This window comes from Eptatretus burgeri, chromosome 6, assembly GCF_056783735.1.
Source record: "Eptatretus burgeri isolate ZD-2024b chromosome 6, Ebu_testis_v1, whole genome shotgun sequence".
Classification (NCBI taxonomy): domain Eukaryota; kingdom Metazoa; phylum Chordata; class Myxini; order Myxiniformes; family Myxinidae; genus Eptatretus; species Eptatretus burgeri.
Genome location: NC_140966.1, coordinates 113,497,104 through 113,514,667, shown reverse-complemented (window position 1 = coordinate 113,514,667; position 17,564 = coordinate 113,497,104). Strand labels below are relative to the sequence as shown.

Below are 17,564 nucleotides of genomic sequence, written 5' to 3'. Positions count from 1 at the left end.
CAGGCTAGTCGGCCGTAGTAGGCCAAGGGCCCATGGGGGGCCGGGATAGCGTAGTGGGCACGGGTGCGCCTGCTTGGTGCGGGGGCCCGGGGCGCCGTTAGCCGCGTGGGCAGTGTTGTGGGCATGGGTGACCCTCGGAAAGGGGCCTGGGAAGCCAGCCTGCCACGTGTGCGTTTCAGGGGAGGTGCCATAGGGGCACTCCCCGGTGTTTAGGGAGCTGGTAGGCTCGGAGGCATTGTAGTGCCCGGGGGTGCCATAGCGGGAGATTCGGCAGAGGGTCGTGCCTGCCAAGGGGAGCCACGCGTCCCAGCCAGGAGACCGTGTGAGGGCACGGAGAGAAAATTGGGGGGCAAGGCCCGAAATTGTGAGGACACCAACACAGGCGACGGGAATCTGGGTTGTTAGAACCAATAGTTAAAGCGAGAGGCGCTTGTTGGAAGCCCTGGGGTAGTTTAACAGGTTAATGGTTAGAGTATATTAGGAAGTGTACCCCTCCGCACCATCCATCCCCTCGCTCTCGTTGTGGGCCGCTGGACCCACTTTGGGTTAGATCGCTGAACTCTGAGGGAACGTCCCTTTTGGAGGAGCTTCTCGAAAGGGCTAGAGGAGAGGCAGAGCCAAAAAAGGGGGTGGAGTGAAGGGGCGGAGCCCCGCGCCATATAGGGCGGACCGCGCGTGGGCTCGGCCTCTCTCCTGCCTGGATCATCGTGTTGGTTTCTTCCTCTCTCTTGGTGGATGTCGTGTTTGAGCGCTCCTCTTCTTCGCTCTGAATCGTCGTGTTTGGACTCTTTGGGCTCTGGATCGTCGTGTTTGGATTCATCGGGCTCTGGATCGTCATGTTTGGACTCTTCGGGCTCTGGGTCATCGTGTTTGGACTCTTCGGGCTCTGGATCCTCGTGTTTGGATTCGTCGGGCTCTGGATCATCGTGTTTGGACTCGTCAGGCTCTGGATGATCAAAGTGAGCTCTGGATCGTCGAAGGCTCGTCTCTCCCTCTGGGCGCCAAGTCGTGAGGGTTGCGAGCAGTGGTCCCGGGTCTAGGTGCGCACGAGAGGAGAGTGCCGGAGAGGGCTCGCCGACCGTCGCCCCTCGTGGGGGTAGGTTACCTGCACGGTCTCGCGGCCTATTCGGTCACCCACGGCCCATGTCATAAAGGTTTACGAACCCCGTCTACCCCCTTGCCTTTGAGAGGGTTTTTCTTTGCTTTTGTATGACTGCTGTTGCGCTGTGTCCCTATAAGTAGACCTGTGTAAGTGCCTGTAAATTACTAATAATTAAAGTCGGTAGTATTGCTTTCTTGCCTGTATCTGTGTTTCATTTCGATTTGCCTTGCTTGTAAATATGTTCATGATTCCTTGCTTGTGTTGTGTGTATGATATGTGCTTGCTATAATAAATGTCCTTGTGTGAAATGTATCCAGTTCGTCGTCTCTTTCCCCATTAAAAGTGCCATCTTGCATCACGGAAGGAATTGGTAGACGGGTGTAAGCACCCAGTAAATAGAATCACATCCGTCGAGGTTGGCGATAACACCGCTCGGTTATCCCTGAAGCACGGAACAAACCACTTCAGCGGTTTGTGTTGTAGGCCGGCCTGCGGCGAGGTATGATCGCCCGGTTAACTACTCGTGCAGGTACTTAGGTAGGTCGAATTTGGCGAACAACCCTATCCTGCGCGGGTGGCCAATTGGCACGATTGTGGTGAGGTCGAAAGACCCACCCGTGACTAGCTCCCGGCATTGTTCCAGGAGGGTCACGACAGAATTGTCCGTTCCGGTGGACGACGCGGTCGCGATTCGAGTTACCTGGCCGATCGCACGCCGGGCGGACCAGAATTCGTAACAATATACATGTATTTATGTATATGTGTGTATATGTGTATATATATATATAGAATATATATATATATATATATATATATATATATATATATATATATATATATATATATATATATATATATATATATATATATATATATATATATATATGTATACATCTATATCTGTATATATCTATGTGTATATATATATATATATATATATATATATATATATATATATATATATATATATATATATTCTATATATATATATATATATATATATGTATAGAGTAGGTCGTATGTATAGATATATATGTATATATATATATATATATATATATATATATATATATATATATATATATGTATAGATAGATATATATATATATATATATATATATATATATATATATATATGTATAGATATTTATATATATATATATATATATGTATATATATATATATATATGTATAGATATTTATATATATATATATATATATATATATATATATATGTATAGATATAGATGTATATCTTCTTCTTCTTCTTCCTCTTTCGACTTGCTCCCGTTAGGGGTCGCCACAGCGGATCAACCGTGTCCATTTCGCTCTATCCTCCACATCTTCCATTGACACTCCAACCACCCGCATGTCCACCCTCACCGTATCCATGAACCTCTTCTTTGGCCTTCCTCTTCTCCTCTTGCCTGGCGGCTCCATCTTCAACATCCTTTTCCCGATATACTCCGCTTCCCTCCTGTGCACATGTCCAAACCATCTCAATCTCGCCTCTCTCACTTTGTCTTCAAACCGTCCTACCAGCGCTGTCCCTCTAATATACTCATTTCTTATCCTATCCATCCTCGTCACTCCCAACGAGAATCGCAGCATCCTTAACTCTGCCACCTCCAGCTCCGCTTCCTGTCTTTTTGTTAGTGCCACCGCCTCCAAACCATACAACATAGCTGGTCTCACTACCGTCTTATATACTTTCCCCTTCACTCTTGCAGCTACCCTTCTGTCACAAATCACTCCTGCAACTCTTCTCCACCCACTCCATCCTGCCTGCACTCTCTTTTTCACTTCTCTCCCACACTCTCCGTTACTTCGGACAGTTGATCCCAAGTATTTAAACCAATTCACCTTCCCCACCTCAACTCCTTGCAACCGCACCATACCACCACCCTCCCTCTCATTTACGCACATGTACTCCGTCTTACTCCGACTTACTATCATTCCCCTTCTCTCCAGTGCGTACCTCCACTGCTCGAGGCTCGCCTCAGCCTGCTCCCTACTCTCCCTACAGATCATGATGTCATCCGCGAACATCATAGTCCATGGGGACTCCAGTCTGATCTTGTCCGTCAACCTGTCCATCACCATTGCAAACAGGAAAGGGCTCAGAGTCGATCCTTGGTGCAATCCCACTTTTACCTTAAACCGGTCCATCATTCCTACTGCAAGATGTATAGATGTGTATATATATATATATATATATATATATATATATATATATATACATATATATACATCTATATACATCTATATATATATATATATATATATATATATATACATCTATATATATATATACATATATATATACATATAAGGACTGTTGTTGTGAAGCGGCGTTGCGGTTGGTGGTTGTTGTGTGATGGCTATATATATATATATGTATACAGTAAGGACTGTACTTATTTTCATTACTGTAGACCAACTTTTGCAGCCCCCTGTATATATTGTTGCGGATTCGCGCCCGCCGGCGTGCGAACGGCCATGTAACTCGAATCGCGGCACGTCGCCCACCGGACGGACGGACAATCCCGTCGTGACCCTCTCGGACTAACGCCGGGAACTAGTCACGGGTGGGCCTTTCGGCCTCACCACGATCGTGCCAATCGGCCCCCCGCGTGGGATAGGGTTGCTCGCCAAATTCGACCTACCTAAGTACCCACACGGAGGGTAGACCGGGCGATCGCACCTCGCCGCAGGTCGACTTCGGACACGGGCCACTTTAAGCGACCCGTTCCGTGCTATCGGGATAACCGAGCGGTGTTATCGTCAACCCCGACGGTTCGATTAATTATCGGGCGTTTTAGCCCACGACCAACCCTTTACGTGAAGTAAGATGGAGATTCAATAAAGGAAAAGACGAAGCGAAACGGGAAAAACAGTTCAACATAAAGCACATTTATTCCGCGGCAAACGGAAAGCACACATATACAATTACACCAAAAGCAAATGTAAAAATAGAAGAAACACACAATAATACACAAAAAGCAAATGTAAAAGCAAAACACAATGCAGATATACCACCGACTACCGAGCACACGGCAACACTTATACAGTTTTACTTCACAGACGGCGCCGACAACACATATACTCAAAGCAAAAGAAAAGGACCACCCTCAAGGATGATGGGGGCAGACGGGCCTGGGGCCGAGACCGCGTCGGGCCTACCCGTCTGATGAGCCGCAAAATGGTGGTGGCGCCCCGACTCCGCGGGCCTCGTGGACAGTGTCTGGAATGGGGTGGGAACGGGGCCCCCTTCTCGCACTATCTCAGCGCGGGGGGAAACAGGAGGGGGTTGTTGATGCTCGGGGGAAGGAGGATATCTCCCTGGCTCGGGTCCCGCGACGAGCGTCTCCACCACGATCTCGGTCGCGTTGCCGGCCTCTCCTCTCCGCAGCTCCCCGACTCTGACACGAGCACCCCCTCGACTGCCTTCGCCGCCGCCACCTCTCCAACTCTCCACAGCTCCGTCCAACTGCCTTCTCCGACTCCTCTCTTGACTGGCTCTTCCCAACTCAACTCCGAACTGAACTTGACTGACTACTACTGCCTTTTTGGCGAGCGAACGCAGCCCTTATAGCCCCTGTGGCCTCGCTCCTTCACCTTCGACCCTTTACCTCTGGCTGGCTCCCCATTGGACAGAAGAAAAGTGGGCGTGAATGCTTTTTGATCCGCGAATCTGCATATAGCGACCACACTCCGACGCACCTGGAGGCGGGGCCAAATCGCCCCACGCTCGCCGATAGGACGGAACAGAAGTGGGCATGAGTCGTTTTTGATCCGATTGCTTCGGAAAGGCTGGTGCCTCTGCACCCGCTGCTCGGTGCGCGCCCTGCACGAGTCCAGTATCGGTGCCCACAAGCGGCGCGGGAATGGTGATGATGCGATGGTTGCGAGGGCGAGTTGTGACGGTAAAGGTCGTGGCTGTTGTTGTGAAGCGGCGTTGCGGTTGGTGGTTGTTGTGTGATGGCTGTTGAGACGTGGTTGGTGGTGGTAGTAATGGTAGTAATGGCGGCTGGTCCAAAATAAAGATAGTAAAAGAAAAACGGCTATCTAGAGGGGTCGCAGCCCGAATGAATGACATTTATTCCCTCTAAACAATGGGTTTGGGCCTAACTACACATATACTTACAGAGATATCTCACCTAAGGGACCTGAATGGTGGTTTGCGAATTTCGTCAACCACAACAATATATATATATATATATATATATATATATATATATATATATATATATATATATATATATATATATATATATATATATATATATATATATATATATTATTGTTACAGTTCTCGGAACCATATACATACAACATACAGGTGTTCCAAGTCAGTTATTACATTAAGTGTATGTGCAGATAGAACCCCTCCTTGTGTGTTGTGGGAGGGCAAAAGGGGGGGGGTGCATTGCGATGGCTTTTAGTTAGGTTTATAAATTTGTTCTCCCTTTTTATTTTGAACCACAGTCCCTTCCTCTCGCCTTCCGAGGCAAAATCTTTGTGCAGTACCTTTTTGGCGAACCCAGACATGCGTGGAGTGGGCGGGATTCCCTCCATGGCCGAAATCCCGCCCAGAAGGGGCGGACCCCATGGAAGCCCCGTCCAATCAGGGCGGATAGTGACGTCAGCTTCACCAAGGCCCCTCCCCGCTGAGGGAGATCTATAAATTACGAAGCAACCCTGGAGTGAGGAGCGTTGGAGTGAAGAGCGTTGGACCCTGATCCCTGCCTCGGACTCCGCTCTACTCGACCCGGGCTCCTTCGCAGACATGATCTCCAAGCGTGCGGCCGTGAACCGAGCCCACGACCATTGACAGGTGCTGCACCACGGAGCATCCCTTCCCTCGTACGTTCAGGTACCCGAAAGAACTGCGACCTCAGCTCACCTCCCTCTCTGGCTGTGGGGGTCCTTTGCCATACATCTGGGACTTCTGGGTTTATTTTCGTCTGAGTGTGCGTCTGAGTGTGTGGTGCCATCTTTAAGTAGAATTGCATGTGTTTTTAATTGATCATTGTAAATCTTGCCTGTCTTATTCCTGCGTAAGTCTGCTCTGTGTCCTTCTTTTGTAAGTTGATTGTAAATAAATTATTGCAGAAATGTTTCCAGTTCTTTTTTGTCTTTTCCTTCATTGGTCCAGCATGGTATGGATCTGAGTTTAAGCCGGATCTTTATCCCCTATAATCTGTTCATTCTAGCCGGTACGTGTTTGGTCGTTCTGCTCGGCTGCATCCGATCCGGAGTTGGTACTCTATCGTAGTTGGTAGAGTGACCCGGTTTGGGCAAGGCGTACTGAGGACGTGATTCCCCGGTAGTCGAAACCGCGTGGTTAATTAGGTAAATTGATTCTAGACAAAAAGACCCTGCACCACGTGGTTGAAATATTGATGTCCACGTCGGTTCAGCGACCCTCCGCATCACAGAATTATCCGTGAGCGATGGCCTACAATTCCGGGAGTCTGCTTGGAGACGACGTAACTTCCTCCACCTTGTGGTCGTTCTCGCCACCGGACCCCGGCCCGCAACAATATGTATATGTATGTGTGTGTATATATACATACATACATATGTATATATATATATATGTATATATATATATATATTTATATATACATACATACATATGTATATATATATATATGTATATATATATATATATTTATATATATATATATATATATATATATATATCCAACTTTTCATCTGCAAAGAGGATGGTCATAACATATATTTAAAAAAAAGATATATGGCTGGATAGAAAGCTGAAAGGTTGAAGTTTATTGTACCAATGTCAAAATTGCCACCAAAATTTAAATTTTGTTATAGAATCGTCATTTTCTTTTAGACCACATGTTCGACGTAGGCTCCATGTTGTCCGATCACTGCCTGCAAACGCGTTGTCATGTTCTCCATCACTTTGGGAAACGTTTCCTGAGGAATGTTCTGGATTTCTCGGTGGATGTTTTCCTTCAGCTGATCAAGAGTCTGAGGCCGAGGGTTTCCATAGATCCTGTCCTTGAGATATCCCCACAAGAAGAAGTCTGGAGGAGTAAGGTCAGGGGAATACGGTGGCCACTCAACGTCTTCGTAGAGGGAGATAAAGCGGCCCTCAAAATGTTGGTTGAGAAAACGCCTTGTTTCCCTGGCTGTATGGGGCGGTGCCCCATCCTGCTGGAACCACTGGGTTCTCATCTGGAGCAGGTTGTTTCTCCTACGGGCCTGAGTACGTAGCTCAGGCAGATAGAATTCCTGAATCATTTCGCGATAGTTCCTCTGGTTTACCGTGCAAGTGCGTCCCTGGTCATCTTCAAAGAAGTATGGACCAATTATCCCATACCAACCAACCGCCACCCACATGGTGACTTTGAGAACAGATCGAGGCACCAGTTCAGTTGATGCATTACCAGGATTTTCAGTTCCCCAGTACCGAAAGTTTTGCTTGTTTCCCTTCCTGGACAAGTGTGCGTGACATTCGTCCGTCATGTGAAGTTTTTAGAGGAAGTCTGCATCTTCCTCCAACTTTCCTGAGAACCAATTTGCAAAGTCTAGTCGTTTGTGTTTCTGTTGATCAGTAAGCACCGTTTCCATTTGAATTTTGTATGGAACGGCATGAATGTCTTGGCGAAGGATCCTCTGAACGGTGCTCTTATGAATGTTTGTCTCGGCAGAAAGTCGTCGAATCAATTTTTTTTGACTGAACGACCGCCTGTCTCACCATTTCCACATTTTCTTCACTCCGACTTGTCCTCTTCCGACCACCGTGACCCTTGTGAAGGTCACAGATGGTTCCCACATTGGTAAACTTTGCGATGGTGCACTTTATTGTCCGAAAATTTGGTGCATGGCGCAAGTGGATACCGAAATGTCTCGAGTAAAGACGTTGCACCTGTATGACACTTTTCGTCTGGTGTCAAAGTTCAACAATTTTCGTCCGTTGTCGTACGGTCAGTCTTGGCATTTTTCTGGCGCTTGCTTGGTATCAAAGTAAACTTCAGGGTCTCTGCAACAAGAAATGAAGCATAAGTGACAAATTACTGCTTTTTTAGGATCAAACAAAGTATTTTAAAAGTTGTATATTTTTTTTTTGGGACAATATATATATATATATATATATATATTTATATGCGCACGCATACACACACACACACACACACACACACACACACACACACACACACACACACACACACACACACACACACACACACACACACACACACACACACCAGACGCACATCTTGACTGTTATGGTGAGCATCGCTGCGGATTATGTCTCACACGGAAAAACCGCCTAATCCGCACAGAACAACCATCCGTCTGCCACCCAGACAATTATTCCTAAAAATGCAAACCATTCAACCAGAAGACACATGATGTGACCAGTGGGAAAATCGAAACATGGAGTGTGATGAGCACGTCTTTGATCCCCATTGGACACAGTCCATACTAAAGTGTCGCCTCTAACACAGAGTCTTTGGCCCAGTGACTCAGTCAAAAAGACAAAGATTACATTGTCAACATCAGGTAAACATCAAACGGATCTGCCTTTCCAGATTTCAGGCTCATTTGTCCTCATGATGGCATACCAATAAATATCTAACCAATGATGACCACATTTGTGGTTTCTCCATCAGACTAACAGCTCGGCTTGTTAAACACTGTTTTAGACCGATCCAGTGAAGGTAAACCCAGACAACTTATAAAAAAATTCATCTTATTATCCAGGACTTCCACAACTATGTTAAACCATGTAGTAAAACTCTTTACAGATAACTTTAACTTAGTGCCATTTTGTTAACAAAATTAGAGATAGAATCGACAATTAAAGACTGAATGCATCTCCATGGTTGAGTTGCTGGTTTCAGCCGAGACTTTCTGGGATCAAGTACATTCAAGCTGAGATGTTCCAGTTGCAGTCAAGTGAAAACCTTTTTGATGGGATTGGGTGAATTTCAGCAGGAACTTTTTGTGATGTGATTAGATTTATTGCAGCCAAGACTTTGTAGTTTGCATTTGGGCGCATTCCCGGATAAACCTTTTAAGTTTGGGTGCATTCCAGGAGAGACGTTTGTGATGTGATTGGGTAAAATCCGGCTGAGATCATCTGCGATAGGATTGGGTGAATCTCAACTGGGACCCTTTTCAGATCGGTTACATTCTGGTGGAGACCTTTTTGGATAGGGAGCACTGCAACTTAGCTATTTGGGATGGAGTCAAGTGTATTCCAGCCAAGACCTTTTGGGATTATAGTGGGTGCATTTCTGCTGAAAACTTTTGGAATTGGTGCATTGTGGCCATGACATTTGGGATGTTATCAGGTGGTACATTCTGCTGAGACTTTTTGGTACGCCATTGGGTGCATTCCAACCAAGACTTTTTGAATGATATCGGGTGCATTTCTGCAGAGATCTTTGAATATGAACTGGTGAATTCCAACTGAGAACTTTTGGGATAAGATCAAACCAAGACCTTTGAGAATAGTCTCAGGTGCATTCCAGGAGAGACCTGAAAAGATGGGATTGTGTGCTTTTCAGCCAAGACCTTTTGGGATTGGACGCATCGCAGCAGTGATTCGATCTATTCAAGATATTTTTGGATGTGATCGGGTGCATTCCAGCCGATACCTTTTGGGATACAATCCGGTGCATTCAAGAGACCTTTTCTGGACGTGATCAGGTGAATTCCAGCTGAAACTATTTGGGATGTGGTCGGGTACATTATAGTTGATAACTGATTCCACAGTTGTTTTCCACCTTCATTTTGTTGCCTTCATTAGATTGATTGCACACCATACATTAAATTGTTATACATGCTACATGCTGATGCTGCAATTTCATCTTGAAGGGCTTCTCATTTAATTCTAAGACCAAGCCTATGCAACCTTCAGCAGGGGAATTATATTCAGGATTTTCAGGATCTGGGCCGAAGAGGCTTTCCAGCCCAGCCTGGACAAAGACACACAAACCCAGCACAAAAACACATGTGGAGCCATTCAAGAGATGCACAAGTGCACCAACAATCATTGTCTGTCGCTCTGAAGCTGTCCGTGGCTGACTCCACCCACAATTGTAACCGAAAAAAAATCAAGTCACCACCATTTTGGTCACTATTTATAAGTAGTGCAGGGGCATATGTTGAGATACATGGTCATGTTTGCAAACTATGTTAATTTATGTTGTAAGGTTGTTTTTGTGACTACAGGAGTATATTGATATTGAAAAATCTTGGTGACAATTTTTTTATGCAGGTTTAGTGTGATTTTTTTCCAGAAAATACGAGATGACCGTGATCGTGTTGTAACAAAAATTAATTTTTTCAAAGCTTAATTATAAGTATGTCATATAGCACCTTAAAATGACCGGTAAGATGTACAGAATAATTTTGGCAGGAAATTATCATGCTACTTATCTTGTATAAATTGTTATATATTTTAAAATATGGAAAAGATAGTGTATTTTCAAATTTATTGAACAAAATTGGTGCATGCCGCTTTTTATTTTTATTTTTTTTTGTATACCTTGGTCGAGGCTTGTATGAGAGCTAACACACAACTCACAGCGAGGAGGCATGAGACAAGAGGGGCGGGAGTGGAAGGGACAAAACAGTGGGGAACAGACACATTAGGTGAACTGTGGAAGGGAGAGGGATGGGGATGGGACGGGGAACATGGCGAAGAGAAGATGGACATTTCAGGGACTTTCAGGAAGGAAAGCAGGAGAAATGAAGGAAGTGGGCTTGGGTGGATTATCGGGGGTAGAAAAGATCGAGGATTTGGATGGGGGAAGATAAGAGGTGGTGGTGAACAGCTGTTTTGAAAGCCTGGAGGGAAGAATGGGAAAGAATAGAGTGAGGAAGTTTATTCCAAAGGTGGTGAAAAAGAGGAATGAAAGAGTGAAGATGAGCAGTGATTCGTGATTTTGGTAGTTTTACCAGAAGGGGGTTGTTGGCGGACCTTGAGCGCCCTGTGGAAATGTGGTGGGGACAAATCGCAGAGAGAGCAGGGGGGGCAAGGCTGGAGAGGAGTCGGTAGAAGACAGAAAGACCACCGACCAACCTGCGGTGATTGAACCTGCGGTGAGGCCGCTTGGCCAACTTAAGTGTTATATTTTATATTATTTCAGAGTTCATCATTATAGTTCATCATCACTGTCATCTGAATCAGAGGCTGCTGATTGTTGAGTGTTCTCACAGATGTCATCAGATGCCTCACAAATGCACATCTGTACATACAACATTTGCTCACTTGCAGGAACAACATGCCGTTCTGCACATTTGCACCTCACAAGTTCCAGCACAGCCTTTGGTGCAGGTGGTAGATGGGTTATCACTGGCCTGTATCGATTGTTCTCTAATGTCCAACCATATTCTGATGGTTCTGGTAGTTTGGGTTTGGCTATTTCATCATGGTACCACACCATAGCCTGCTATTGAGCTCGCTTGATGTGTTGTTCCAGTGCTCCTTTTGTAGGTGGCAATTTATCAGATTTTGCAAATGAGTTCACATTCTTGGGTATATGTGTCACTTGCCTTTGGGTTTTCACTTCATACATTATGTTCTGTGCAATGTTGATGGTTGCTCTATCAATGTGGTTTACACGTTCATCAGCCAAGGACATGGATGGCCCTTCTAACACCCATCGGAGCAGTGCTGTCAAGGATGCTGGGACGTTATCATCTCTACTACCACTGTTAAGTGATCCGTCAAAGACCCACGGCGTTTCTCTGCCACGAAGAATGTCCTTTCGAAGAGTATTCCACATTCAAAAATGCTTTTCATGTTCTGTTCCATACTTCGGGAGTCAGTTTCCTTTCTGATGGCAGAATCTTTCATAGTCTTGGAGCATAACATTTCAGATTGTCTTGCACTGGGACGTGAGAATTCAACATTTTCAAGGTGTGTCTTGATCAGATCTTTAACATGTTTATTCTGAATCAATTTTCCTCCTCCCACTCCATGCATTCTGCAGATGCCAATGTTGGTGCTGGTGACATCATTCATTGAAACAATGTTGCCAGAGTGAAGTACATTTTTCAATACATTGAAGAACTCGATGTCGGCAAGAATAGTCCTTTGGTTCTGATCCACTTGGTGAGGATTCAACGTTTGGTGCTGTGGTTGACGCTGTACATGTTTCACGTAGCAGGGGAGATGATATTTTACATCTATGGCCCGAGCGTCATTTGGTGATAAGGCTTTTAATCGAACCTTCCATTCATCATTATCACTGATTTAGACAGCGTCGTAGATTTTTTTTTCCATCAAATGAACACACTTCATGCAATTGTTTTGTCGTTCCATCTCCACTACAGAATATTCATTGCATCTTGTTATGTGAGACTGATGATTATGATCGGGTGAATTGCTTCGTCCCTATTGTGGCATCTGAACACGGTGAGTTATCATCACATTTTGATGTTTGGGAAGATGATGGACGGCCTACTGGAGATGATAGCAGAATGGCAGAATCTTTGGTGGCTGTACTTTTCTGAAATCGCATCTTCGCACGATCAATTTTGAGCTGATGCACAGTCTCTTGAAAGCACTCCCTGTGCCAAGACGCCCCATATGATTGAAGATCTGATGCATCAACATCCCGGAGTCTGCTGCTCATGGTAGATAACCAGGATCACCATAACCTGCACGCTCATGAACACTGTCCAGAAACTTGTCATATGAGGTGGGATTGGTAACCAGTTGTCCACCTGGAACTTGACACTTCAGACATATTGCATAGTTTGTCTCTGAAGTTACACGAGGATGCTTGGAATGAGGTTTGTCCATTTTGATTTCAGAGAGATACCTCAATTTTTTGTGATTAGTGGTCTGGTACAGCATATGTAAGTACATCTGAAATAAACAGAAGCAAGAAAGGTTAAGCAAACTTGTTAACCAAATGCACATAATGATTGTATTGGCATGACTGTGTGATTTATGCACGAGTATTATGATTAATGTAACTGCGATGTCATCCACTCTCTGAAAGATAAAGAAAATTGTGAATGTTATGCACAAAATTATTGTAAGGGAATTAATATATAGTTTATATAACTGCGATGTTGTCTATTTTCTAAAAAATTGTATAATTAATTAATTATCTGCTAAGTTGTATTTTAAGATATCCAATCAAATAACTCTTCTGAAATGGGATTCCTCATGATCAACAACTGTAATTTATTACAACAAATAGACTGTTGTTATCTTTACTAATTTTGCATATATATATATATATATATATATATATATATATATATATATATGCCAATTAGTTGAATTTAATGATTTAGAGGTGGCCATCTTGGATTTTACGGTACCATTTAATTAAACTATGGTATGTATAAATTCTGATATTTTCATTGAAAACCATGGTCCACACTGATCATTTTGAGGTGCAACATGACATGGTTCATCAAGGATATTAAAAAAAAAACGTCAAAAATTTTGCTGAATCAGTCAATTATATGTTCTGATGTATATACCTGAAAAAAACGTAGTCAAATATCTCTAAAAAAACATTGGCACCAAAGATTTTCTTGTTCAGTGGGACATTCTGAGTCAGAAAAACTTTGGTACCACAAATTAACATAATTTGCCAACATGCAAACATATGCCCCTGCACTAAAGCCTAAGGCTTCAGGCCTCTGGTGTACATTTGAAGACTGAACAACACATCTTCTTTCATGAAAGAAAGGTATGTCTTGATTACATCAAATGCAGAGGAAAGAAAAGTCATGAATGATATTTGAAGCCTTTAATAAAATTAAAAAAAAACTCCGACCTGTCCTTCAGACAGACTTTTTGCAGCAAAAAAAAAAAATCAAGGTAAGGTTGTTGTATGTAATTTTGGTTTTCGCCCGAGTTTTCAAGGCTGAATCGTGTGCAAATACAGGATTTATAAACAAACTGTATTTCACATGTGCATGGACACGTATTCACACATTATGTAAAGTCAATAAATTGTTTATATTGCATCACTTCTGGATATGCCAAATTGCCAGTACTCATTTGGGGAAACTACATGTCAAAATGTCATACCGGGTGCTGGCCTGGGTTTCCCACGGGTGCTGGTCTACTAGTTGAGTATTAACACCAATAACTTCCACAAATTTACACCAACAATTGACAAAAACTATTGAAAAAGACAATTCCAGAACAGGTAACCTAAGCTTTCAAAGATCCTGCTCTCAGAGAAGAGAAGGCGTCACCTGGCCACGATGCCACATTCTCTGTTCTTGTGTTTTCTTGAAGTTTAAATTCTCGTTTGTTTATTTATTAATTTAGTTTTACATTGATCTCAGATGTGTAGTGGAACATGTACAAGAATCACATACATGGCAAATACATTAGTACTTTTATTAGACATCAGTTTACTTTTATATGAATGACAAGGACATTGGTAGATTTTTTTTTTTGTGTTACCTCAGAGTGGAAATCTCGTGTTTCTGTCCAACTTCTTGTCTGACTCGGCGTCTGTCTTTTGCCTGGACAACCTTTTGTAACTCGTCTCCTGAGATAGCAGGTGATGTACTAACCCCATTTAGAAGTGAGGAAGAAGTCAGTCTTAATGCGATCTCATACAGACAATTACAAAGAGCTCTAACTGTAAAAAAAAAGAAAAAAAAGTGTGGGATATGTGGTGGAGTGGGTGTACCAAAGGTGGGGCCTTCTTGAAGATGACAGGTTGTTCTTGTCCCATCTGGAAGTAAAGCATCATTGATTATTATGGGAGGATCAAGAGGCAGAGCAGCCAATGTAAACAGGATATCAGGGTGCCTTTGGGTTGGTTATTCTTTGTTGAGTAAATCTTTGAACCAGTGCCCTGGCCAAACTAACTTGTCTGATTGAATGCAAGGATCACCTCATTTTCATCAAGACCTTTCCTTATCTACAATTGCTGCAGCAGTTGTTTGAGGCTGTACTAATAGTGAGTATCTAATGGGGGATCAAATAATTGATTTGTTATCTCATAATGTAATTTTATAGTCCTGACAAGGTGATGAGGTAGCAAACTTAGTCTTGGAGTAGTCTAGTGTGGGTTTGACTCCCAACCCGAAAACCTGCTTAAACACTGTCAAATTGGTACTTTGCATCACAAAGTGTACCATCCCTCGAATATCTGCTGGAATTACTTGGTCAACGTGAACAACCGCACAATGTCTTTCGCGAAGAGTAGACAAGTTAATGCCGGCATCCTGAACCTGCCAAAACCAGCGTCAAGCTGAGCCAGCCGGTTCATGAAAGGCTTTGGCCAAATCTTTCTTCAGCTGCCTCCAGAAGGAGATGGGAATAATTGGGGCTGTTATAAGTACAGTAATAGTACAGTACTCATGGGGGTAGTAGGAGTAGTCATTATAATAATGTAATTATAGAAGCAGTAATGTAATTGTTATAATTTGTCTCAAACCATCTTTATTAACTATTCTTGAGATGGGTGGCCAGATATACAATGGGTTTCCCCCAAAAAGGGCAAGAAGATGATGATCCTAAACCTCATTAAATCAGTTTATAAAGGCTTAGGTTTTGTGTGTTTTTAGTGGCATTGACTTCCCATCCATGTTGGAAATCGGGTCTTGATGGCTTTTCCAGGAGAGTCAAGCAGAGATCATCGCCTCGATCTTGTCATGGCGTTTCTTCATGATTACCTCAAGCTCCGTACTCTCACGATTCTCCTGCAGTGGGTGGTGCACAGAGGAACAGGTGTGGAAAATGCACTTTTGGTGAGAATAATCAGGTTACTTCTTTCTTCAGAACATGTCCACACAAATCAGACCATACTCACAAAGACAAATCATAAAAAAAACACACACACACATAAAGAACAATTGCCTTTGGTCAGGAACTGCTGTATTGTCAAAAATCCAAACGACAAAAAAAGTTTTAAAAATTTATCCAAAATGAGATCTGAAAAGTGGAATAAATATGACATGCTTGGATTCGAGAACACGATACATAATAATCTGTACGAATAATTGTGTGGGTGTCTCCTTCATAACTCCAAAACCATGAAACATTGCAGCCTGAAACTTTGCATGCATACTAAGAACACTCCAAGGAAGTGCAAGAGTGAAAATTGGGTGTTTGCGTTGATTAAAACACCCCTTTTGATTATAATTAACGGTCTTATTGAATTATTTCCTTTATCAGGTACATCCTCAGTCACCAATCTCTGTGGGATTATAAGACGTGTCCTAGGTAACCTCATTGGGATCCGAAGCCGCCATGTGTTTTTGGCCTGCTCAACCATGCCCCGACATTGGAACAGGCCACAACGATTTTTAATGACAGTTTTTTTTTCCACTTTTCTCACTCACATTAGATTATCGAATGCCTGTTCAGTCAGCATAGCTACGAATTGCTGGGTGTATTGCAATGCTTAAAAACGCCCGGAGATATCAGCGTTTGTGGCTTTATTTCATTTTTGCACATGTGATGACCTCAATAATCTCTTAAACTCAGCCGAATTACAAAATTTAAGCTCCAGAATCGAACTTATAAGTAGTTCAGACTCCTTAAAAAAAGTGTTAATTTTCCCACTTCGGACATATTTGACATTTCAGGCGTCTCCGGGAGATGAATGTTTAATATTACGGTTCGGTGATTGCTAATCGCACGCCTTGGCACGCGATTAGCAATTTCAATTGCTTCGTTGGAGTGCTTAAGCCACTTGGCGAGCACTCTACAATACTTGCACTGTCACTGAATACTGTATTTCGATGGACTTGAACAAAGTTTAGAGGCCACTCTCATGCGTTGTTGGCCAGGTGGTGGCTAGCTCGCTGAAAATGTGAAATTTTATTTTCCACGACGTTTCCCCTTTTTGTTCTTCCATGATATGACCCGTTACTTCGACAACGATACATAAAAAAAAGAAAAAAAGTACTTATCAACCGAGCTGGGCGATGGCATGCGGTCCCTCGGGTGGTACCTCGCCCGCTGAAAATGTACAATTTCATTTATAGTCAACATCGCTTTATTCAACTTTTTGTGTGATGTGTTTTCATTATGTACCCGTCACTTCGACATTCATACATATGGATGTTTTTTTTTTAAACCTCCACGAACCTCGTTTTCGGAGTTCCTGTGTTGGTTTGAGCAGTGAAAACTGTTGGCCGATATTTTTTTGCATTCTCTTTGAAGTGTTCTATCCTGAATTGCATTTTGTTAATTTTTCACTTGAAAACCAAATTTAAAGAATTTTTTAAAAACGGTAAGCCTTTGTGGTTCACCTTTTTGTGTACTTTATCCATGCGTAACTTCGTATGGAACTTGGAACAGGCCGTGTTTTCCACGCAGGAGTGCAGGCTCCTCGCCCAGTGATTCAACAAGGTTCGCGGGAAACTAACCATTGACTTTTAAATATGAAAAAACAAATTTCGCTGACGCTTTATTGGAGTCGGGTATGCCTGGAACGTACGACCTCAAGAATGAATGCTCTGATAACACACT

The 17,564-nt window shown here is 43.2% G+C and overlaps 1 protein-coding gene across 4 annotated transcripts in view; it reads right to left on the bottom strand.

The window, feature by feature from the left end:
* Window positions 1–14,457: 14,457 nt before the first annotated feature.
* Window positions 14,458–17,564, bottom strand: part of LOC147025655 (epidermal growth factor receptor kinase substrate 8-like) — a 138,541-nt gene continuing 135,434 nt past the window's right edge. For all 4 annotated transcript variants that reach the window (XM_085886862.1, XM_085886864.1, XM_085886865.1 and 1 more), the window contains one exon: window positions 14,458–15,787. In XM_085886862.1, coding sequence (XP_085742988.1) covers window positions 15,710–15,787 — 78 coding nt within the window. In that variant the 3' untranslated portion in view covers window positions 14,458–15,709. The remainder of the gene's footprint in view (window positions 15,788–17,564) is intronic.